The sequence below is a fragment of the Pleuronectes platessa genome, chromosome 12, assembly GCF_947347685.1.
Source record: "Pleuronectes platessa chromosome 12, fPlePla1.1, whole genome shotgun sequence".
NCBI classification, from domain to species: Eukaryota; Metazoa; Chordata; class Actinopteri; order Pleuronectiformes; family Pleuronectidae; genus Pleuronectes; species Pleuronectes platessa.
Genome location: NC_070637.1, coordinates 12,956,755 through 12,981,821, shown reverse-complemented (window position 1 = coordinate 12,981,821; position 25,067 = coordinate 12,956,755). Strand labels below are relative to the sequence as shown.

The 25,067-nt window shown below is 41.5% G+C and overlaps 1 protein-coding gene across 2 annotated transcripts; it reads left to right on the top strand.

Moving 5' to 3' along the window:
* Nucleotides 1–1,008: 1,008 nt before the first annotated feature.
* On the top strand, nucleotides 1,009–23,912 carry psme4a (proteasome activator subunit 4a). Of its 2 annotated transcripts, XM_053435662.1 has the most exons (47): nucleotides 1,009–1,773; nucleotides 2,836–2,976; nucleotides 3,216–3,332; nucleotides 4,455–4,511; nucleotides 6,083–6,127; nucleotides 7,175–7,324; nucleotides 7,913–7,976; nucleotides 8,068–8,142; nucleotides 8,545–8,667; nucleotides 8,758–8,850; nucleotides 10,112–10,377; nucleotides 10,516–10,702; nucleotides 10,798–10,887; nucleotides 10,983–11,047; nucleotides 11,855–12,005; nucleotides 12,100–12,198; nucleotides 12,300–12,369; nucleotides 12,494–12,561; nucleotides 12,684–12,899; nucleotides 13,505–13,662; nucleotides 13,811–13,906; nucleotides 14,247–14,302; nucleotides 14,411–14,467; nucleotides 14,548–14,603; nucleotides 15,002–15,100; nucleotides 15,276–15,338; nucleotides 15,416–15,511; nucleotides 15,696–15,827; nucleotides 15,941–16,150; nucleotides 16,543–16,679; nucleotides 17,022–17,081; nucleotides 17,217–17,346; nucleotides 17,482–17,563; nucleotides 17,670–17,823; nucleotides 17,949–18,018; nucleotides 18,130–18,255; nucleotides 18,348–18,500; nucleotides 18,609–18,713; nucleotides 18,816–18,907; nucleotides 18,992–19,123; nucleotides 19,248–19,456; nucleotides 19,583–19,668; nucleotides 19,778–19,906; nucleotides 20,450–20,605; nucleotides 21,971–22,133; nucleotides 22,236–22,369; nucleotides 22,494–23,912. In XM_053435662.1, the coding sequence occupies exons 1-47, from the start codon at nucleotides 1,577–1,579 to the stop codon at nucleotides 22,626–22,628; spliced, it is 5,550 nt and encodes a 1,849-aa protein (XP_053291637.1). In that variant the 5' UTR covers nucleotides 1,009–1,576; the 3' UTR covers nucleotides 22,629–23,912. The 2 variants fall into 2 exon arrangements, with proteins under 2 accessions (XP_053291637.1, XP_053291638.1); XM_053435663.1 differs by lacking the exon at nucleotides 4,455–4,511 and having other exon boundaries at nucleotides 1,010–1,773.
* The last annotated feature ends 1,155 nt before the right edge of the window (nucleotides 23,913–25,067 follow it).

Genomic DNA, 25,067 nt, shown 5'->3' with positions numbered 1-25,067 from the left:
TATAATTCTGAAAATTCATGAAAAACCTTCTAGTTTATATTCGGAGATCAAATTAATGCCATATTGTTCCCATCATCTAGCACAAGGAGTAAGGGTCACTCATTACCAATCAAATCAAACCTCTGGCCTCCTGAACTTTTACTTTGAAGGTGAGCTGTCTTTATGTCCCCCTCTGGATGTCCTCACTGAATTTAAAACCTGCATTTTGCTTAACTTTTTGGAGAGAAAAAAGAGATCTGTGGAATGAAACGCTTGGGATTGCAACCCCACTGAGATTTTTGGACACATATATATTTGCCTTTGTAAGATGAGATACGATAAGATCAGAATTGGGTTTTATTGCCAAGCAGGTTGACACATACAAGGAATTTGCTGTGGTGTACAAGTATAAATATAAAAAAGATAAAAATAGGAATCGAAAATAAAATTCTATAAGCACCAGGGGATGGATTGGGCAATATGTTGTAAGTGAACACTAGAGACTGGATTGTGCAAAGTACAGTTAGTCCTTTATTTGCCACTTGAAGTTAAAGTGTCAAGATAAGTTACAATAAGATAAGAAAATTCGTTATTAGTACCACAATGGGGAAATTTGCAATATTACTGCTGCCAGCTTATAAGCATAACAAATAATAAGAATGTAATAAAAACCAAGATATACAGTGTAAAAACTTGAAAAATATGTGCGTGTGTGTGATCACATTTACATGAACCATTGTATTGCACAGATATAATTAATATTGCACAGAATATGCTCAATCAATGCTTGTTAAAATGCTTGTTGTCTGTATTACCCCATGGGTTGTTTTCACAGGGTAATAGACACCACATCGGGTTGTTATTTTGACCTGAACGCGCAGCAGTTGAACAGACATCCGCGGACACGTGCTAGGTGGATTTCAAGTCTTCCTTGTTCAGTGGCCAGAGGGTAAACATTTATAAAAAGCATGAATGAAGAGGGGCATGCTGGGGAATGGAGTCCCCCCTACCGGCAAGTGGACCCGGACGTGACGTCTGTGTGTTCTGGCTGGTAGCTGGGTGTCGTCGGCATTCTGCTCTGCCGTAGTTGGACGGATCAGTCGACGTCGACAGGCTTTGGGATATGACTGCGATTTCGTAGTAGGGTGCTAACTGTAGCTAGCCCGTTAGCGGATCACCAGGGGGGGCTGTTAGGATAACGTTAGCCGAAAGAGAGGAGTGCGAGTGCCGACGCTTTCTCCCGATACACCCGTGTTTTTCGTCAGTCTCACCATTTCTGAAAAGATGACGCCGATAATGTTCACGTTTTCCGGCAAAAGAAGCTGACTCAACTTAAGCTAGGCGGCTAGCTAACGTGTTACCTAACTTGTGAATCTCCTAACTTAGCGTGTGTTTGTTTGTGTGTGTGTGTTTGTCTGTGTGAGTGTGTTCGCGGGCCAAAGCAACGGTCCCGGTTCAGCCATTAGCTCGGAAGTCGCTAGCTGCTATATTAGCTGTCACGCTAGCATAACAACCCTGCGCCGGGAGCTCTGTGCGAAGTCAAACAGTGGAGAGTATTGCGCTAGCTCGGCGAGGCTAGTCGGCTGGGGTTGGCAACATGAAGAAGGCTGAAGTGGACACGCTGGGTTTCACTCCTCAAAAAGACATCGCCTACAACAAACTTCTGCCGTACGCGGACAGACTCGACGAGGAATCCAATTTGATTCTGAGCAAAATCAAAGGGAACTTGAGCCGAGCGGTTCTTCTCAGAGAGATATGGCCCGGGGTGCTGTTCTGGACGAGGAAACTTTCCACGTAAGTACCACTAATCTCTGTCGTGCTAGCATGACATTAGCATCTTTATTTTTGTTGTTGTATCATCCCCCAGTCATACAAACACCTCTCTGTCTGTCTCATGTTCTATGTTGGGGAACACTTGAAGCTTGAACTCAGTCTGGTGAATGACTGGCCCTGATCGCTTCGGTCGGTGGGGAAAGCATGTGTTGCTCCACAGCGTATGTGTTGTTGTGAGGCTACAAACAACCCAGTGTGTCTGATTAGGGACGGTGACAGTTTCGTAAAAGCGGCCACCGACTGTTAACCACACGACCTGACCTAGGAGGCGAAGCGCAGAACAGCAGCAGCAGCAGGTCATTGACTTTGCTGCTCGCCTCGTGTTCTGACCAGCTGACAACCGACTGACAACGGATCTCTCCAGAGAAAAACAAACGCGTTTGAATCAGTTTCGCATGAAGAGTTGTTTCAGAGGATTCCCATTCACACCCACACTCCTGATATGCACTGTTACAAAGTTGACTGACAATCTGATGAACCAAGTCTTACCCAACACAACACGTCCCAGCATTACGTTTCACCCCCTGTGTATTCCTGCTTGAGTTATTTAGTAACATGTCACATGCCACCTGTAGAAATACAGTGGGATATGACAGAGTGGTGTTTCATTTTGTTGTACTCTGTTGCCGGGCTGTCTTTAATCCATTTCAGTCCCCAATGCTGGCACACTGGCCTGTCCAAGAGTGAGTCATTGGTGGCTCAGAGAGATGGAAAGTTTACTGTGGGGGTGACCCAGATTCTGTTCGCTGGTAATTTGACATTTGAACAGTAATACAGACCTTTTATAATGGGCAATTTCAAAGATTCCAATTAAGCTTTTAGAGCTTTACTCGTGTAAAATAAACGAGCCTGTGCTCTCACTCTGTATCGTTCGATGTCAGTGTTAGTTATAATCTGCCATTTCTTTTGAACGAGAAAAAATATAAGCACCTCGAGTTTGCGTTGTCCATGTCCATGCTCTCACTGTTTACTATACCTGTCTAAACTGGAACAATGATCCCTAAATCTGTATTTCTTATTTAGGTACATGAGGCTGTATGGACGGAAGTTCAGCAAAGAAGACCATGTATTGTTTATCAAGTTGCTCTACGAGCTAGTGACGATCCCCGGACTGGAGATCAGCATGATGCAGGGCCTTGCTCGGCTTCTTATCAACCTCCTCAAGTAAGAATGGGCCCCATCTGTTTAAACCAACACCTTGTACACACGTAACTTCTTCATACTTAAAGTTTCACAGATAAATATATTATTTAGTAGGCATTGTTTCCTCAAGATTCACGATACATGGTTTTAAAACAAATCTTGAAAACCCACCACAGAATATATGTTCAGTTCTGCATCTTCTACATTGTGTTAAGTTGTATGAACCATGATCTTTATGTTAATTCTATTTCAACTAACAGGAAAAGGGAACTGCTGTCAAGGGAGGACCTTGAGCTGCCATGGAGACCACTGTACGAGCTCCACGACCGGATTCTTTTCTCAAAAACAGAGCATCTGGGCCTCAACTGGTTCCCCAAGTATGCCTCTGTTCGTTGTTGTTGCTGTTTTCTATTATTATACGTTTTCAATTTAGACTTAAAATAGAAATTAGGAAAAGCTTTTGATACTTTCAGGAATGAGTGTTTTTTCTCTACTTTTAAATTGTAGAAATTTGCAGATTTTTGTGATATCTCAAATAATATTTAGTAGCCACATTTGGAAATGTAGACGTTTTCATTTATTTTTCCTATGCTTACCACTTTCAGCAGCCATCAAGGTCTTGTTAAATATGTTCACATCTTATTTTTTTGCCCCTGCAATTCAACTTCTATATAGATAGTGAAATTAATTACAGAGGAAAGATATTGTAGTAACCAGACCAAACATTTTGGTATTGCTGTACTTAAAACATATTTAAATTAGATATTGATCAATGGATCAATACTTTGTTGTGCTCACTATATTGACCTGTACATTGCTGAGCTTTTCCCAATTGTCCAGATCAAGTGTAACACACAAAGGCCCTTCCATTTGAACCTGGATTAGCTGTCTTTTCATTTTAAAATTATAACTTGTTTGACTTTACTTTAATTAACTGTTAACAGAATATTTCAGTCACATTTATAAATCACGGTTAAAAAATGTTCAAGTCAGTTCTTGTACGTTACTCTTCAGGGTTTCTTAAGAATGAAGGAAATCTGATCGCTTTGGCAAAAGTGGGCAGGTGGTTGGAGAAGTGGAATGTGTTTTTTGCCACACAACCTTCAAAACTGGTTTTTAGAAGGTACAATGTTTGCTGTGACCTTTACACTTAGCTGAGGTTTCACTATTGGCTCAGTCTTTTCAACACCCTTGGATATTCCCTATGATGGTCTTAGCAAGCAGTGCGAGGTGCTCTAATATGGTGCTATGGGAACATTGTATGTTCATCACAAAAACGCCTGGTTAGCACATCTTGTTTATATTACAGCTGATGAATACAAGCTGCTTTGGCTGATTGATGACTCGTTTCTGTCAGAGAATCACCACAATGCACACCAAAGTCTGGCAACTTAATTAATTGTATAAGTTGATGCATCGTATGTTTGATTTTTTGGGTGATTGGCACTTTATCACATGCTGAATGTGTTCTTTATGCCTTTGTCTCCTTTCACATTCAGTTCCCCACGGCCTCGTTCATCCTCTAAACACATAATTCTAAAATTGGTTCAGAGGTGGTAAGGACAATACTTCTCTTTGTGTTTTTACTTTGAAATCATCGTTTGAGGCACTTTCTTTTTCTTTATACATTGCATGTGAAAAACAAAAACTGGACACCCCATACGCAGCTTGTGACAGAAGAAAAAATGGAGACTGAAGCAATGTTAACATTTCACTCATACTGGAGACTGTCGCACTGCAGCTAACAGAATTTCTACCCTTCTCCTACCCCCCATATAAAATATGAGCGAGTGATAATACGCACAGTGTAGTTTCTTTCATATTTTTCAGGGGTATTCTAATCTTTCATGGTGTAGTTCGCTATATTTCAGCTATAGTGGATTACATGGCGGCAATATAGGAAAACAAATCCTGACGACCATGTTAGCAGATGCTACAGTTCATGATATTTATAAAACATTATGTAACATTGATTACTCCACAAGCTTAGCAGTGGCATTAGCATTTACATTAATTATTTCTCAACTATAATCTGTTTGACTCATGTTCAGGGGAATTTTTGCTGTTACATATTCCTCCTCTTTGCTCACGCTGATGTTAAATACCCCTGCACCGCTACACAGCGTTTTCAGGAGTCACGGAGGAGAGGGCTGTCTCTTGTCACGTTTCCTCCCCTCCCGGAATGTGTTTAGGTGAACGTGAGGGTTCACTTCAATGCAGATACAAAGGTCATAGAGTGTTGTCTAGGGTTCCTTCTTCCCGAGTCCCTGAGCAGTTTTTTAAGGGACACTCGGGTTTGACCAGCTCTTGTCGTTGTTGCTAGATTTCGCTGTGCATGAGTTTGACCCTGGTCTGTGGCCTGTGTGTTGTGGGGTTCCTGTTGAATCATCGGAGTAAAACTGTGCATTTATATGTATGTTGTTATATTTAGCTCCATTTTGGCTTGCAGAGTGTCGCCCATGATTCATACATTGTTGGAGTATTAAATGTGGAGTGTGTTGGCTACAAAAATACTTGAATGATGTGGAGCTCTATAACCAGTTGTTGTTGAGTGGGATTGACAGGGCATTTCCAACAAGGCATGGCTTGAGCTTGCATGTGAGCAGAGAGGTGGGATTGTGAGTCAGAGCTCAAAAGCTGTGGTTATATTGGTCTCAAGCTTTATGTCACCATAGTCCTGCGTTTGCAGTCTGTATGTTTTGTGAAACATTTCAGGAGTTTGTGTTAAACATTTAATCATAAGAAGAAAACCCAAAACCACCGCTGTCAGCTGTGCTTCAGTTTTAAGTGGAACCTTATTGGAGGAAGAACTAGACAAACTAGTAATATTATATAAATCTGTATATTAGCATGAGGTCATCCAGGAAGGTCAACCACTACGGACATCAATCAACATTATCAGAAAACAGATTATAAGCTGTTAAAAAAGTTTTATTACAATGTCCTCACTACATTCAAGTTTGCTTGTCCACTGTTTACCAGTCAGGTGTGTAAAGAAGTTTTTGTGTGCATGCAATCAAAGTCAAGTTGCATTGGTGTGAGGGCTGTTTACCTGTCACTCTAACATCAGTACATATCTACTGTTTGGACACGTTTATGACATTGTTTTTGTTTTCTTTTATTCCAGCTCTGTGGAAAATGTGTTGAAAACACTTGTGAAAAGCTCCCGTCAGTAAGTACATCTTCAAATGTCTTTGAATCCCTCTCAATGCCTTTCCCATAGGAGTCAGACATTTCATTTATATTATCCATATCGCCTCTGCTAACTTGATTTACTGACATGAAGAAGGATTCATGGAAAATCACAGTCGCATAAAGCTTAACCGACATGAAGGAAAACCCTTTGTTTAAATGTTGGATGCTGTAGTGGGTGAACAAGCCTAGTGTTATGCTTAATCATTCCAATGCTCCGCTGTCACCAGCAGGTCCCTGATTCTGCTCACCCTTGTGGTGCATGCAGATATATTTGGCTAGCACTCGGACTCGTCCTCTCTCTCTACACTTAGGCAGATAATCCTATTATCTCATCTAATTCTGTCTTATGTGAGAGTTTCCTGTTACGGCAAGAAGGGAGAGTGATTTGCTGATCAGCAACAATGCAGGAGGCGACATAACAGTTTTATCAAGGCCTCCAGTGGATGTGGAATTGCTGAGGAGGCTAGGTGACCTGATATAACCTGCAGGGTTTACCCAGGCACTTAATGAACCGTGAAAATCCTCCCGTGGGAACATGAGCATAGTGGAACCACAGGATTTACCCAAACAACTAAAAATGTGTGCCTGGTTATCGACTTATAATCTCCTGTCTGAGGAACATTTCACTCAGCATTTAATTTTCAGAAGCTGCTGGTTCATCTTAACTTCAGTTTTCTGTTTTGAAGAATGGAAACTGTTGGTGTAGAGACATCATTCAAGTTCTTAACACCTATTAACTGTACGTGAACTTAACTTAGGTTTTTCTTAAAGTCTCCCAGTGAGTGTTGTCACTAGTCTCGAACATCAGAGTGTTTTCTGAGGCGTGAGAATGTGATTTGTATGTGACCTAAGAGGCTTGTCCATTTTCTTAGCACTCGCTAAGCTGCTCTGCTGGTTGAGATGCCTCGAGCGTCCATATATATCGATTCATAAGCTGGTGAATGATATTAATAACCCTCTTTCCTTACATATTGGTTAAATAAAAAAATAAAAAAATTGAAATTCCCTCTCTTTGTTCATGCAGATACTTTCCAGAGTCTGCCACTCAGGAGATGCTAGATGAATGGAGACCACTCCTCTGTCCGTTTGATGTCACCATGCAGAGAGCGATCAGCTACTTTGAGCTCTTCCTCCCCACGACCTTGCCGCCAGAGCAGCATGACAAGGGGTTCAAGTAAGAAACTTGTCATCCCCTCTTACGTCTGATTGAGATCCAAGCCAGTACTCCAGGAGATATATCAAATATGTAATTAATGAGGAGGTTTAAATGTGTCTGTCACATATAAATGGGTGCTGACGCAAACCAGTCCCTTACACACATTGATTTCTTTACTGAATCCCTGAACTTTTACCACTTCAAAATCATCATCATTCAATTTTTTTGATTACCACAATTGTCTGGCTTTCGTGTTCTCCCACGCCGTTACACCACAGTATAGATTTGTGGCGAGTGAGGTTCCTTAACACTGCCAGAGCCTCTGTTAAATGCCACATCTTACATAATGCTATAGAGCTGTTGTTGATTGTTGACCAAACACCTACTTTCAGAGCCACTCTTGTTTTTTTTAAAACATAAACTTTGAGCAAGGCAACAAAGAATTATTACAAATAATGTTTTTGTAATAAACATGTGTACTTAACCCCAGCGATCAGTGTTGATGATAAAAAAAAAAAAAAAAATGATGTCTGTGAATTGAAACATGTACCGTATTGATTTAGTAAGCTTGTCATCAGCTTTTCTAACCATATTATTCGTCGACAGGTTGTGGTTTGATGAAATGATCAGTTTATGGGTTTCTGTGCAAAATCTACCAAGCTGGGAAGTGGTGAGTAGATCCAAAAATGTTTGTTCATATTTTTAAGTACACTTCACTGTGCTATGCTCACTGTGTGACATGTTGTCCTACTTATTTGCAGCATCTGGTCAGTCTGTTTGCCCGCTTGGCTTATGACAACATTGGCTACATTGATTGGGACCCTTATATCCCCAAGGTTTGTTGCCCTCCTTTTACTGAACACCCCCTCCTCTCCAGTATTAATGACACAATTTCATACTTGCTTGTTTTGAGGTTTGTGGCACATGCTCTCATGTGAGGCTTAACCTTCCTGATTTCGGCTCTTGGTGTGTATTTCATGATGATTGCTGCCTGTCAGAGACACAAACTATCTGGTTTCCTTGTTTAACTTGCCCAGGGGCAGTAATGCCGAAGTGACTTGCGTCATGTTTGTGACTGTTTAGATCTTTGCTCTTTGACAACACCAGTATGTGTTACAGGTAAACATAAATAGGATCTTCTAACTGTTAAGCAATTACATGTCATGTGCTTGTGTACTCTTTACAAATTATCTATTATTAAGACATTGAATATAACTTTTCCCCCTTTTTCTTTTTAGATTTTCACAAGAATTTTGAGGAGCTTGAATCTCCCTGTGGGGACCAGTCAGATGATGGTTTCACGTTATGTCACTAATGCCTACGACATCGGCCATGTGGTGCTTTGGGTCTCATCCCTCCTAGTTAGTTCATTTTTCATTTAACATGTTTTTAAATAATTTCAGAAAACTTTGGAAAGTTTGTCTAAGTAAAATCTGTTGTGTCATTTTCAGGGAGGACCCAGCAAGCAGACCCAAGCACAGCTCAGTGGCCTTTTCAACAGTATTACATCCTTCTTCCACCCATCAAACCATGGTCGCTGGTTGGTGAGTCTTTTTCTACTTCAGATGGGTGACTGCTGAAATGAAAAAACAAAGTGATTTTCTCTCGTATATAAATATTTTAAATATAAACATTTTGAGTATGAGGAACAGGATAATTATCATCAACAGCTAAAATAAAAAAAAAGGTAGAGCCAAGTACATCATTAACCAAGCTTGTTCCAACTATAATTCCAGCATCATGTTAAAGTGCCATAACAGTACACATGGCAGCGGCATTTATCAATGACCAAAGGCGTAGTGACTTCCTGGAAGCTTCCTGTATCTTGTTGGCTGTCTGGGTTAACATCAGTATGTAGTACAAAAGTGGCTTCTGAGTGAGGAGGCTGTGACACTAAAAGGTCACTGGGAACCAAGCCACATGCCTTTCTGTTATGCAGAACCTCCTGTACTAGATTTGTAATACCACAGGCAACAACCTCTCCACATGCACAAACCTTTATTTTTAGCAGGGGGGGCGGAATTATGTGTATTCTCGGCTGTTGCTTCAAAACACGCGAGATGATCATCATCCAGTTTTTGTTACATGTAAACAATGTTTTGCAATCGACTGAGAGTAAATAGTGAAACTGTGGTTATGTCCCAATGTACTGTTGGAAAACAAGAAGGCTCATGCCATATTCTTGATAAGCAAAAATTAAATGAAGACACGTGGAGTATTCTGACTTTAGTTACATTATGTAGGCATGTATACGTCTTAGTCACAATAAAACCTATAAGTTGGAGTTTTCACAGCATTTTGTGATATCAACATACAATATTACCAACTGCTTGATTACACATGCTCTAGGTTCCAATGTAAAAAAGTTGACGGATTATATTTTGATACAAGTCACAATCAGACTGTTGTGTACCATGTAAAAGGGAATATGAATGGAATATTCTATTAGCAAATCATGTAAACACCATAAACACAATTTCTTATTCAGAATAAGGTCAATAGTCAGAATATTGGTGCCCATATTAATTTAGTCACTTTCACAAAATGAGTGTTCTTTGCGGATTTAATGTCAATGAAGAGATTGGACTGCACTGAGGGGATTTGCAGATACATGTTCATACAAAGCTGTATTCACAGTTAACTGGTTGGTGGTTTTATGTTTATGTCATTGTGTGTCTCCACGTATTTGCAATACGACAAACTCTACATCTCCATTTGTCCAGACTAAATGGACGAACACTGTCCACCTGTCTGTCACCCCTTTGTCATGTATCTGTCTCTCTGTCCCTCTGGCCTCATGTACAGATGAAGCTTATGAGGCTGCTCCAGCGTCTCCCGGCCAGTGTAGTACGTCGGCTGCACAGAGAGCGCTACAGAAAGCCCTCGTGGTTAACACCGATACCAGAGAGCCACAAGCTCACAGAGGAGGATATCACAAACTTCGTGGAGAGCATGATGCAGCCGGTTCTGCTGGCCATGTTCAGCAAGACGGGCAGCCTAGATGCAGCCCAGGCCCTGCAAAACCTGGCTCTAATGAGGCCTGAGCTAGTCATTCCTCCTGTGCTGGAGAGGTAAGTCTGCACTCAAGCTTCTACAAAGTTCTGCTTCTAAAGAATATGGAGATCTGTCGCTAGTTTTTCTGCTTTCTTTGAGAGAAGCACATTTTTAAGTTAAGACAAATGGCTGATTGTTCCCTTTTTCTGCTATAGAACATACCCAGCTCTGGAGACTCTAACAGAGCCCCACCAGCTGACGGCCACTCTGAGCTGCATGATTGGTGTGGCACGGAGCCTGGTGTCAGGTGGGCAGCGCTTTCCTGAGGGGCCCACTCACATGCTGCCCCTGCTCATGAGGGCTCTGCCTGGCGTTGACCCAAATGATTTCAGCAAGTGCATGGTACGCTCCACTTTTCGATCCCCACTGTATTTTTGGTGACGATATAATGGTTAAAATTTGTGCATCATACATTAATATTATTCATATCCCTACAGATCACATTCCAGTTTATTGCTACATTTGTGACTCTTGTGCCTTTGGTGGACTGTTCATCTGCCCTACATGAAAGAACCGACTTAACAGAGGTGATCAGCTGCTATTTTCCTCCCCTTCTCCTAATTAGTTTGGTATTTGATGATCTGTGCATATAACTTCACACTTTCTTTCTCATGATTTTCAGGTGGAAAGAGAGATGTGCTCGGCCTCAGCTGAGTTTGAAGACTTTGTGCTTCTGTTCATGGACAGGTACGTGGAGTTCTGATGAAAAACACTGTCTGCATCAAGAGACACTTCACTCACAATGACGGGGATTAAAGTTCTCAGTCACTATGAATCAATTAAATTCCAGAGAGGCCATGTTTGAGATCTGTGTACACGTTGGTCTGAGGGGAGGAGGTGTGAAGGGGCCAGAGTAAGTGTGCCCAGCAGCTGTATGAACCTGCAGTGTACATGTAGGCTAAGGGCGTGTATTTACATTCTGTCTTCTCAGATGCTGCCGTCTTTTTTACATAAAAGCTTATAGGAAGATACTGCAAAGCTTTCCATAAGTTCTGTTTGCCGGTTAAACATCAGAGTGCTATCCTTGCGACTAAATCATAATACTTAAATGTATTGTGTTTTTCCCACTGACTGGCTCCATATCCTTTTGGAAATCCCTGTTACATAACAGTGTAAAAATGCGGCCACTCTAAAAAGGCGCCATGGTGTCTGCTCTTTTCTAAACACAAAGATCAGACAGTGTATTCATGCAGTTGTATATTATAAATTGGGAACACTAGGATAAATTATCGTGGGCTCAACCATATCGTTAGGTCTGTCAGAAAGTTCTGTGTGATTGTTCAAGGACTGGGATAACTGGTTAGAGCTGCTTTTTAGAACACACATGGATATAAGTTGTTCTTGACTTCAAATTGTGTTTTCAGTTTGATGTGCATTGTTGGGAAATTAATGGAGTTACAGCATTAAGTTGTTTCTCTATTTGATATTTGAATTTAAGAAAATCTTAATATCTTATATATTGTTTTTGGTAACTTGTTTTTTGTATCTGTGCAGATGTTTTGCCCTGATCGACAGCAGCACTCTGGAACAAACTCGAGAGGAAACAGAAACGGAGAAAATGACTCACTTGGAGAGTCTGGTAGAACTCGGCCTGTCCTCTACCTTTAGTACCATCCTCACTCAGTGTTCTTTGGACATCTTCAAGGTTAAGATTCAGCTTCTCGCCCTTATCTCATTTCACATGTTCATTCTCTCAAACATATGTCTATGTTTACACATTTGTCACATTATTGTAACAGGTGGCTCTGGTAAAAGTGTTCAACTTTGCAACCACCAACATCTTTGAGACCCGTGTAGCTGGGAGAATGGTGGCTGACATGTGCAGAGCTGCTTCAAAGGTCAGTCTTGTCCACTCAGACTTTTCATCTAGACCCCAAGCATCAACGACTTGTAGCGTATTTGTTTACTCTCTTCATCCTCGCTGTGTTTCTGTCTTCAGTGTCACCCTGCAGAGTCTCTCAAGATGTTTGTACCACACTGCTGCAATGCCATAAACCAAATCGCTGTCAGTAAGTGATCGCCACACAAGAATAAGCATTTCTATAAGAGGAGGTTTTCAAAGGGGTGACTTGTGTTTTCATTCTGTGAGTTTTTGTCAGTCTTTTGCCTGACAGAAATTTGTATGTATTACAGACGAGGAAGTGTTGAATGAGGAGGAGCTCGACAAGGAGTTGTTGTGGAATCTTCAGCTTCTGTCTGAGGTGATTTAGACTACCCATGATTAACTAACCTAACTTTTACGTTTATATGTTTGCCAATACCTCCCATCTAGATATCTGTATTGAAACAATATGTCTTCCCCTTCTTGCCGTGTGCCATATAGGTGTCCCGTGTTGACGGTGAAAAGATCCTGCCCTATCGGTCTGAGCTGGTCCAGATTTTGCAGTTGACACTGCACCTCAAGTGTAAGCAGGGCTACACTCTGGCCTGCAACCTGCTTCACCACATCCTTCGATCTACTGTCCTCATCTACCCCACTGAGTACTGCAGCATGCCAGGAGGCTTCCACCAACCAATCAAGGACTACCTCCCCATCAAGGTACAAATATTGATCGATTGATGAGTATTTAATTGTGGTGAAGTTTAAGTACGAAAGAAACTATGTGACTTCCTTGATAATGAGATGAGGATCTCAGTTGTGGTTTCCTCGGTTTCCAGCTTTAGTGCAGGCCACTGGAAATCTATTATGGGTAACGTCGGTCTTTAAGTGTTCTGTTATTGATGTCGTATGCGTATATTTATATATTTTCAATTAAATGATGTAGTGTATGGCTAGCCACTTTAGAACTCATTCCCTCTCTTCAGCCAGTAGACACCATAATAGACTGGTGTCAATAGAAATCCAGTTTTGTAAAGAATGATTAATTTGAATAACGTCTAGTAAAAACAAATAAACAGTAAATTGTGAATGCTTTTCAGTAAGTACTGGAAATGCCTATGCTTTTTTCTTCTAACCATCTGAATTTTCAGATATTTCGTTCCTATTGGGTATATGTCCACATACAAATGTGACCTGAGCCAGATCTTTTTTTACTGACACTCATTTATAGTGGATCATCTGTCAATTTGTCATGTAAGCCAATTTGTTTCTACAAAACTCAATAATCCTAATAAAGTTTTGTCCATTGTTTTTATCCCATGTAGGACTGGGGTCGGCCTGGGGACCTGTGGAAATTGGACATCCGGTGGCACGTGCCCAGTGTTGAGGAGACATCTTTTGCGTTTTATTTACTGGACCTGATCCTCCAGCCGGAACTTCAGCGCCTTCAGAGATTTGCACAGGGAGAACAGGACATGAGCAGGTGAGGAGGAACAACTGACTGCTGTTCTGAGTTTTTTCAGAAATATGATTTTGGATTCTCAATGGCGCCACAAGCTCTAGACTTTTTGTTTGGCTCTGAAATGTATTTATTCTGTATATTTCATAGTTGTTTGTATTGTGATTTTCAGAGATGATGTCCTACAAAGTCTGACCATTATTCAGCACTGCATACTGGGTGCTGGAACTCTGATGCCTCCACTGAAAGGAGAACCCATCCCTGAACTGTGAGCAGCTGCATTCACATTAACACACTATGTCCAGACCAGATAAAGGCAGTGAGGGTTAACATAAGTTAGTTAATGTGACCGTTAGAGAAAATACTCAGTGGTTATGCTGAGATTTACGGAGAGAGGGACCAGGGTATATAAAGTATACTCCGTAGAAACACCCACATAGCTTGAACTCCAATGGATTTGCACATTTGAATTAAAAAAAGAAAACATTCCCACTTTTAATTAATGTAACTATATTATCATTGCTTTGAATGTCCACAACATTTGTTTTCAGATATAAATTCAGATGTTCAGTAGTTAAACTGGTTTCAAACCTGCTTTGTCTCTCCAGGGTCCACAGCATGGTGAATCTAGATGAGACCGTCCTCTACACAGGAATTGATTATGGTACGTATATTGCGGTGGGATGATAAAGGTTTGGCTCACTATAGATCTGAGAAATGATTGCGTTTTTTATAGTATAATCTTACACTGTAATATTATCTCCACCTGCAGATGCATCCAGAGAGAACTACAGAGATGCTATCTGTAGTGTAATGAGACAGCTGCTGAGTAAGTGTTGGCTCATTTATACATTGTCTGAGTCTTTTGATATCTATTAAACAACTTTAACTCCTCACCTCTTCTTTCAGAATACATCCTGGAGCACTCTGAGGATGACACCAAGTCACTTTTCTCCATCATTAAGGTGGGCAAGCAGTAAACTCATGACCTGCATACTTCTAATCCACCTATTTGTTTGTGTTGAATAGAATGCAGCATAATATCCGATTCAGAAAATTCATAAGAAAAACTGTTACTCTTTATCACAAGCTTAACCCGCGTTTGCTAATTTATACCAGTGTATTACAAATCCTTTAAGCAAAACCTACACTCGCATGATAATGGCTGTTTGGAAAGCCACAGTAGAGAGCTGTGTATATGTTCTGTGCTGTGGGAACTGTAGCCACAGCCTATAACTGATTTTATTGGACTCAAATCTGGTTTCTTGAATCCCTCAAGTCTTAGACTTATCAAATTGCCATTAGATGATGTATAGATCTCATCACCTAAAATGATTAAGTATTTCTGTCTGTTACCTTTCAGATTATCAGCGACCTGTTGCACTTCAAAGGTTCTCAAAAACACGAGTTTGACTCCCGCTGGAAGAGCTTCAACCTTGTGAAGAAATCAATGGAAAACAGAGTGAGAAATCTGTCATTTCATTGTACTGTTGTTATATTTAAATTTTTTCATAGGGATTCAGAAACCTTTCAGTGTCTCCCTCAAGGCTCAGATAATGCACATCAATGATGCTTATATTACAACTTATGTTTAAGCTGACCGACAACAGAAAGTGTAATGCTTTTTGTATTTGCAGCTTCACGGCAGAAAGCAGCACATCAGAGCTCTGCTTATAGACAGAGTCATGCTCCAGCATGAGGTAAGTCTTTAATAGATAAGTTATATTGTTGGATATCAATGTATTTCACGGTTTTAACTCTGTATTGTTTATTTCAGCTGAGAAAGCTGACTGTGGAAGGATGTCAGTACAGGAGCATCCACCAGGAGCTGATGAGAGATCTGTTGAGGCTTTCCACAAGCACCTACAGTCAGGTGAGTTCTTCAGGACATCTGTCTACATCTTATCAAGGCATTGTCAGTGTGTCAACCCTATTTATTTATTCATATGCTTTCTGTGCATTTCTTTCGCATATAATCCCAGATTAGTTGTTAGACATTATAGATTAGAAAGACTATTTGACTTTCACCTGAACAAAGATGTTTTATTTACTTCCAGGTTCGCAGCAGAGCCCAGAACGTCTTGTTCACTGCACTTGGAACCTATAACTTCTGCTGCAGAGATCAAATCCCCCACGTCCTTGAGTTCCTCAACCCGGACAACAGCAGTGTAACACAGCAACAGTTCAAAGTATGACAGTACCCTCACTGTTTACCATTAACAACCCTCAAATAAGGATTCACATTTTCATATTAAGGAATTTACATTTCTAACTTTCTCATATTTCCTTTGTTTGTCTCTAGGGTGCCTTGTACTGTCTTCTGGGGAATCACAGCGGGGTGTGCCTGGCCAACCTGCACGACTGGGAATGCATTACGCTGACGTGGCCCGCCATCGTGCGCTCTGGCCTTAGCACAGCCATGTCTCTGGAGAAGCCCTCCATTGTGCGGCTCTTTGATGACCTTGCAGACAAAATCCATCGGCAGTATGAGACTATCGGCATGGACTTCTCTGTGAGAATAACACACACAAATCGATAATACAATCCAAGACAATAGTGATATCTGCCTTCTTATGATATGATACTATATCTCAATACTCAATCATAAAGGTGTTGCATTAATTTCATAAAAGCACTTAAACTCTCTGCTGTAAGATTATTTTGGGGAAGTTTTGGCTGACACTGACACTACAAACCTCACAAATACAAATTGTTTCTTAAAAAGGGGTGAAGAAAAAAAATTCAATATTCAAAACGGACAGTTCACATATCTGTTAAGGACACATTTAATTAAAAAAAATGATAATGATAAAAAACATTGTTACATATTTTTATGATGCTTGCTTTAGGTTTCCTTCTACAATCAGTTCTTGTATGTTTATTTAATCTTTCCCATTGCTTTAGATCCCTGCTGAGAGCTGTGTTGTGGCCAAACAAATTATGACCACTGGAAATCCTCTTCCTGAAGACCCCGTCCCTTCAGAGGAAGAAACGGCCGAGGGGGTAAAGAGGCAGGAACTCAAGAACTCTGAGTCTGTTGAGTAAGTTCACACCAGCAACAAAGCAAAGACTCATCACCTCACCAAAGACCAAAATGATCACTTGAATACTAATTCATCCTTTTGAACAACTACTTTGAAGGCTTTACCTGAAATTATGTATTGAGTCTCTTGTTAATATTATTTTTCAACATTATCCATAAAACAATTCAAAATGTTGACACAGCCAAGTCAAGATTATGTTTTTACTCTGCATTCAAGCATAATGTGAGTATGATAAATACTCCTACTCTTGATATTTGATGCCAATAAAGCATCAACAATAGAATTGTTGGCATATAAATGTTACAAAAATATGAAATAATAATCATACCTTTTTTGAAGGAAATACAAACACCTCATTGGTGATCTGCTGGACTGCCTCAGCAACAGCAACAGCAACATGTAAGTTAATTAATTGTTGTAATCAAATGACGTTTGTACATGTTTATGCACATATATACACGTACATCCATTTGTATGTGTGTGTGTGTGTATATATATAATCCTCTGTAACACCTGCTTTGTTTATTGTTCCAGGCCTTGGAAGTTTGAACACATTACAATTGGCTTCTTGTCATTGCTGCTGAGAGACGACCAACAACTCCCACCACCTGCCGTTATGTTCTTTGTCAAAAGCCTCAACCATGACTCCCTCTACGTCCGCAAGGTCTGTCATTCACAATTTCAATGCATGCAGTAGTAGTGCTATGAAACACTATAACGGTGCTATCAAACTGTGTCAGGATGCCTTCCAGGCTTTCCTGTAGACATTTTGCTTGAAATGTCCTATTTTCTCCATTAGGTGGCGATATCAGCCGTAGCAGGGATCATGAAACAAATAAAGAGACCCCACAAGAAAGTCCCTGTCAGCCCCTCTGAGCTTTGTAAGCATCATAACTTTTTTTTCTCTTGTGTTTCTGTGAATAAACATGAGCGTTTGTGTCTCATTTTTAATTCTAGATCTAAAAAGTCTTGACTTATCTCTGCTAGGTGGAGTGAAGGAGCTCAGTGATAAAGTAGCAGGAGACCGTGCGGACAACCAGTGGCTCCAGTATAACAGCAGCAGTCTGCCACGCACACAGAAGGACTGGGATCAGACTGTGTTTGTGGAAAAGACTCACTGGGGATACCACTCCTGGCCAAGGTCCTCATTTTAATAACACCTGTATTTCTCATCCCTTACTTAATTTGTTTACATATCTATATTTCATTGCCTTGATATATCCATGATTTGCCTTAAAATATTGTTGGTCCATTGTTGTTTTCCAGAAAATTAATGATGTATGCACCAATGAAGGAACAACCCAAACAGAATCTCTCCAGAGATGAAATGACAGAGGTTTGTGCATTAATATCATACACACCACCTAGGAAAAAATGTAAATCTTCAGTAATAGAAAATAATATTGACTATAAATGGTAAAAAAACGTTTTATGTCCTTTTTAACAGAGGGAGCAGATCATCTTTGACCATTTCTCCGACCCAGTATTCATCAACCAGTTTATTGAGTTTCTGTCCCTTGAGGACCGTAAGGGCAAGGACAAGTTCAGCCCTCGCAGGTTCTGCTTGTTCAAGGTGAGATTTCCCCACAAAACTCTCATGTGTAACTAGAAACACTAAAGTCAGCCAAATAAAATAAAAAATCTTCCCTTCTCCTGCCCTTCCAGGGATTGTTCCGCAACTTCAACGATGCCTTTCTGCCTGTGCTGAAGCCACACATGGTACGCCTGATGGCAGACACCCACGAGAGCAAACAGCGTTGTGTTGCGGAGATCATCTCTGGGCTGATCAGAGGCTGCAAGCACTGGAGCTACACAAAGGTATGGATTCGAAACTCCTGTTGCAAGCTGATAAACAATGTTATTCTGGACCCTCAACCCTCGCTAAGAACAAACAAACCAGGAAGCACACTTCTGCTGTGTTAACAGGTGGAGAATCTTTGGGAGGTTTTGTGTCCACTTCTCCGTATCGCCCTCACAAACATCACGATAGAAACTTACGCTGACTGGGGGACCTGCATCGCCACAGCCTGTGTAAGCCTCAGTTTCCCCTTATATTCATCTTGTAATTATCCTTCAATTTCCCTAACATATCTCCATCATGCTTTCTTCCATTTGACCTTCTGGCCTTTACAGGAGAGCAGAGACCCACGCAAGCTTTACTGGCTGTTTGAGTTGCTAATGGAGTCTCCAGTAAATGGCGAGGGTGGCTCCTTTGTGGATGCCTGGTGAGTTGAAAGGATGCTGGATCATGAATCCGATTTTGAGGTGACTGACTTACGCTGATGATTTTACGTTCTTTTCCTTTCCAGCCGTCTGTACGTGCTGCAGGGAGGCCTGGCTCAGCAGGAGTGGCGCGTTCCCGAGCTCCTTCACAGGTTGTTGCAATACCTGGAGCCCAAACTCACACAGGTCTACAAGAATGTACGAGAGCGAATCGGAAGGTGAGTTATTGTCTTTTACACCCCGAGCCAGCGCGTATGCATCATTTGATATCATTAGCTTTATACAATGATTTCTGTGGTTTTTGTTTCTCAACTTATGCTCACTTGTTTGGCCTCCTTCCAGCGTGCTCACGTACATCTTCATGATTGATGTGAACCTGCCGCACACCCAGCCGACCACGTCTCCGCGCATCTCCGACTTCATTGAGCGGATTTTGTTGCAGCTGAAGCCTCTAAATGAGGGCGACGAGGAGATCCAGAACCACGTGATGGAGGAGAACGACGTGGGGGTGCAGGATGAGAGGACGCAAGCCATCAAGCTTCTTAAGACAGGTTGGTGGAGAATCTATCAATGTTTTCTCAACTGTCACAAATAATACACGTTAGAATTTTCTTTTAAGCAGGAAATAATTTCAAACAAGATGAAAATAAAATACACCTGTCTTCACACTTCTGCAGTGCTGAAGTGGCTGATTGCAAGTGCTGGTCGCTCCTTCTCCACCGCTGTGCCAGAACAGCTGCGGCTGCTTCCCCTGCTTTTCAAGGTGAAACACTCATTCAATCATTCATTCATAGCAACTAGAATGGCTTAAGATTGTTTCCTCAACAATGACGCTAGCCCACACATTCACCCATCTGCTTCCTCTGCTCCAGATTGCTCCAGTTGAGAATGATGACAGTTACGATGAGCTGAAGAGGGATGCAAAGACCTGCCTGTCTCTGATGTCTCAGGGACTCCTCTACCCGGACCAGATCCCCATGGTCCTCAGTGCTCTGCAGGAGGTGAGTCATCTGGCCACTGGGGCTGTTATTCCACTTCTCACCTGTATCACGGGAGTGGGCACAACCACATCTTTCAACCCTTGAGATCATAAGAAAAAAGATAGGAGATCAAATAGTGTGACTTGCTCACGAATCATTCTTAAATTATTCAGTGACATTAAATATTGTGTCATTATCTACTGTAAGTTTTGTGTCGTACAATTTTCCCTGGGAAATAAAACTGTAAGAGTACTTTAGAGAATTCCCATTAGGCTACATCTTCTTTTGCACTACTGGTAGCAATATGATAACAAATGTAATTTCACATTAATATAAAGACACAGGTCCAACATTCTATGGAAGGTTGATCAAGAACTGATCTGAACAGAAGCTGTGGATTGATGACATATGCAAAGAAGGCTTTCTATAGGCTTCATGTTCACAAACTCTCATTTTGACCTTATTATCACATAAATGCTCATCCTGGCCTTGTTGTATTCCTTTTGTCAAATTCCTGCTCAGTGTCTGTTATTGATGTGGGGTATGTCTGTTGTTCTGTTGCAGATTGCTGGCAGCAGCTCCTGGCACGCTCGCTACACGGTGCTCACATACCTCCAGATCATGGTCTTTTACAACCTGTTCACCTTCATGACTGACCAGAAAGCTGTAAACGACGTGCGGTCGCTCGTGATCCAGCTGCTGGAGGACGAGCAGCTTGAGGTAAACTGCGAGCATTCATTCACAACAGCTCAATGTTAGAAACCCCGAGAAATGTTGATGCTAGGAGAGGAAACATTCGATCGGTCTGGCACAAACGGTCACTGGTACACAGTTGGAGACATGAACAAACACGTGTTAGTCTGATTATATAATAATCACCAAGCTATGGCCCAGTACTTGTTTATGCTAGCAGGCACTCTCACTGTCTCTCAGCTTCACTGTAGTGATTCAGCACTCTCCTCTTGGCTCTACACTCATCCCCACCCCTCCAGTCCTCGAGCTGTTGCTATGGAAACCACAGGCTGCAGTAATCTGTTGCTATGGAGATAACGTTCAGATTGAAAGAGGATGAGAGGGAGAGGGGATGGAGTGGAGACAAAGGAGTAGTGGGGGATGGATGGAAGTAGCCATTTTTTGTTTGGCCTCTTAAATTAACCTAAGCCTGGTTTATAGGCTATATGGCACTTATTATTATGATGACTTTATTAGGAACAATACACCTAAACACATCTAATGCTTGCACTAATCCCTTCCTTTGATTATATCACTGAGGAAGCTTGATCACACAAAACAGAGCTTGGCTCATGAGGTATGTGGTTTCTTGAAGGAAAAAAAGGCTGTAACCTATGTGCCCGAGTGGTCGTATTTATATTTTCGAGGCCTTTCCACTTTAAAGTATTGACAGAGAAGAGAACCATGAAATGTGCTACAAACCATCTTAGCTCACACTTTTTTAAACAAATGAGTGGATTCAGTGAACGGGAACGCTGGAGTGCTTTCATTTTGAAACGGGTAAAGGAAGTGTTGCAAACATTTAGGTTTGTGACAGAAATTCAATGGATAAACATTAATACTGACAGATCATTTTCACTGTATATTTGTCGAGCAATGTTTATCTGTCGAATATGTCACAGACATAAATGTATACTTCCTGTACCCGTTTCAAAATATAAGCACTCCCAGGTTTCTTTCGACTGAATCCATTCATTTGTTTGACACAAGGCTTTGATTGTTATCGCAAGACCTTAAGACTCACAGCTTCATACAGTCATGTCCTGTTATTTAGTCGAGTACACAACCCAAATTTGATTTGAGGAAATGCAGAAGTTATACCAGCAGCTCAACTGCAGGACCACAGAGGACAAGCTGCCTGAACAGCAGGCAAGCGCGGCTCAACCGTAGCTAGTGGGTCCCGAGCGTTAAGTGCATTGACACTGAAGGCTTTCGAGATCGACCATATTCCAATTCATTTTAGGAAGTGGTTGCCCTAGCTTTTCAGTTACTTTTCCTTTATTTATTACATAATAAAGCCATACACTGTGAACTTCAATTTCCCCATATCATTAATCTGCCTTTGTTTCCCAGGTGAGAGAAATGGCCGCTACTACACTCAGTGGCTTCCTTCAGTGCAATTTCCTGTCCATGGACGCCCCCATGCAGGCACATTTTGAGGCCCTCTGCAAGACTTCCCTGCCCAAGAAGAGGAAGAGGGAGCTCGGCTCTATAGTGGACACTATACCCTCTGCTGGTAAAGAACTCTTTTAGAATGAACTACCCAATAATATGCAATGACACTTTCACTATGCTGTTGTCTCATTTTGGTTTGATCCCTCCTGTTGTATTTGTGTAGACCTGGTGCGGCGCCATGCTGGTGTTCTCGGGTTGAGTGCTTGTATTCTGTCCAGCCCGTACGATGTGCCCACCTGGATGCCGCAGCTCCTGATGGACCTCAGCGCTCACCTCAATGACACACAACCCATTGAAGTATGCAGAGTCTCCTATTAATCACCTTACATTGTTGCTGTGGACGTCATTTTCAGTTGGCTCGCTCTTATCTTGTTGTCCCTGATTAAGAAATGAGACAATAACGTGTGTTTTTGTTCCGCAGATGACTGTGAAGAAAACTCTGTCAAACTTCAGACGGACTCACCATGACAACTGGCAGCAACATAAGCAGCAGTTCACAGACGACCAGCTGCTCGTTCTGACTGACCTGCTGGTCTCCCCCTGTTACTATGCCTGAAGCCCGGTAAAGCATAGACACGTGACGCCGTTCTCCAGAAATACAATTCACCGAACGTGTTCACCAGCACACCCAAAAGATATTAAACCTGAATCATCACTGAAGACCATCGAATGACACTGCTGAAGGGATCATCCCAGAGAGGATAGGAGACAACTCCTGGAGCCCCCTCTCTACAGATCGGTTTGCCTGTGTCTCACTTGTGTCAACGTGGGACGACTGACTGTACAGACTCAAGCCTGCATGGGGACCACGGCTCCAGTTCTTGACTGAAGACAAAGACAGTGGCACCCAGGGTAAAGACTGGCACACGAGTCGACTGAGCTGTGGCACACAGAATGATTGATAAGATGTGTATTTATGTATCTAGCTCCTTTACATTTCTACTATACTTAATATTTAAGGATCAATCATTGCAGGGATGAGTGACCTGCAGTTTGTAACATTACTGTACAGCATTTCCCCCCCCCCTCTTTTTTTTTGGTTTGTTTGTGTGCATGTGCACGGATGTATATGCGTGTGGGCGTGTTTATGGGATGCTTGAAGACATCTGCTGGTGTCCCACACATTTCTCAGGATTATATCCCAAGAATCAACTCTGAGCCAACACGATGTCCAGTGTAGGACACTGTCGTTCAATAGTGAAGCGTTTATAGCCAGCTACAGAGAACTGACTATCGAAGAGTGGTCTCTTTAGGTGAGACATGAACCTGCAACACACAATGTTTGTGTGGCTGTTTGATCTATATATGATTATATGCATCATGTATGTATATATCATTGTATAGCAAATATGCACAAACATATTTATTTATTTATTTTACCTTTTTTCCTTTGAAGTGCTAACTTTTTTCGTGGGAATCATTTCTGAGAGCAAGTAGATGGCGGAACTTCAAGAGTCTGTTCTCATCTACTCGTGCAAATGAAGGGAGAGGGCTAACTCCCCGCTGCTGTGCTGTGTGACACTTTGCTGTGAGGACCTGAGCACAGTTTGATTAGCATTTCATGTATCTCGGTGCAAGAATATAACCAAACTGCCTGTCCATAATTGTGACCTCTTCCCTGCTATCATTTACCGTTTTCTTTTTCTAAAACCCAGCGAAACAAAAGTTTTGGTTTGCTTATGTTTTCCCCTGATGACTTGAAATCAGTCACAGCATTGAAGCATTTAGTACCTCACTGATGTATAGTGTAGTGCCAAAACTGCAGTGAATTCTTCTCTTTTTTTTTTAGATGTACTGTTTGCTTATCGACTGAAATGACAATAAATTGTTTCTAACAAAATTGCTTTTTTTTCTTTTATTCAACATAAAAATTGTATCTTTAGTAAATAACAATGTATATCTACCCATATGTGCACAGTACAAATATATCGGTAGTATATTGATAAAACAATTAGATTTCTGCTAAGCTCGCAAGCTAAATTTATATATGTATATATATATGCATGTAAAACTGTATACGCAAAAAAATACATTTTTTACAAATATATTACATTTATGCATGTATATATATATATATTTGATTAAATTATAGGTTAAATTGCTAAACTAGCTATCTGAAATTAAACTTGTACTTGCACACACATACACGTATTTGTGTGTGTATTTATATATTAAATGTTTAAGTGTATATTTAAATATATATGTTAAATATTACAGAATAAAGTATTTTACAGATACTTTATGTTCTTATCCACTAAATAATAAAAATAGAAGCAAATATTTGTGTATTTCAGCTGTTTAAATCTCACCACCTTTACAGTAACAATATCAGAACTTGTGTTCGATTCCTTATCGAACTGAAATATCGAGACTGATGGAGAGAGGCTGGAGTGGCTCGTGTTGCCATGGTGAGGCAACTGGTCGGCTGCGGCGTGTGACGTGTGACAGAGACGCTGTGATTATGGTCTGTTTCTCATCGTTTCACCGTGAAGAACGAACCGAGGGGCAAAATGTCCTTTTAACGCTCGTTTAAATCCCGAGTGTTCGCGGAGGCGTCAGAAGCCACACGGCGATGCTCTAGCGCCGAAGCCGCCGCCGCTCGCACACACGTAGGCGGTGACTTCACCCTCCTCCTGCTCGGTGCGGGTCCAGCGGCTCCTGTGGACGAGCGGACGCACCGCCAGCCGAGAGAGGGAGAGAAAACCAAAAGACCGAGTGTGAGGCTGTCATCTGTTCGAGGCTGTGCTGTGAGAACGACGCTGACATGTGGGGAGACGTGTTGTCTCGCTGCGTTTCTGGATGAGCTGCTGCATGTGGGCTTCTCCCTCCGCTGCCCATAAACCCCAGTGCGATCCCTTCGCTGCTTTGACCACGATGACGGACACACGACTGATCCCAGGAGGTAGGTTTCATCCTTCGCGTGGAACCATCGTGTGCATGGCTTAGAAAACACGGCGATGTTGCATGATTCCTGTGGCTTTCTGCAGGAGGAAGG

Excerpts from the sequence above, each read along its gene's own strand:
- psme4a (XM_053435662.1), top strand. The coding sequence starts at position 1,577 with ATGAAGAAGGCTGAAGTGGACACGCTGGGTTTCACTCCTCAAAAAGAC. Across the intron at positions 11,048-11,854 it reads GTGCTTCTGTTCATGGACAG|ATGTTTTGCCCTGATCGACA; the intron begins GTACGTGGAGTT and ends GTATCTGTGCAG. Across the intron at positions 17,564-17,669 it reads TGTCAGCCCCTCTGAGCTTT|GTGGAGTGAAGGAGCTCAGT; the intron begins GTAAGCATCATA and ends TATCTCTGCTAG.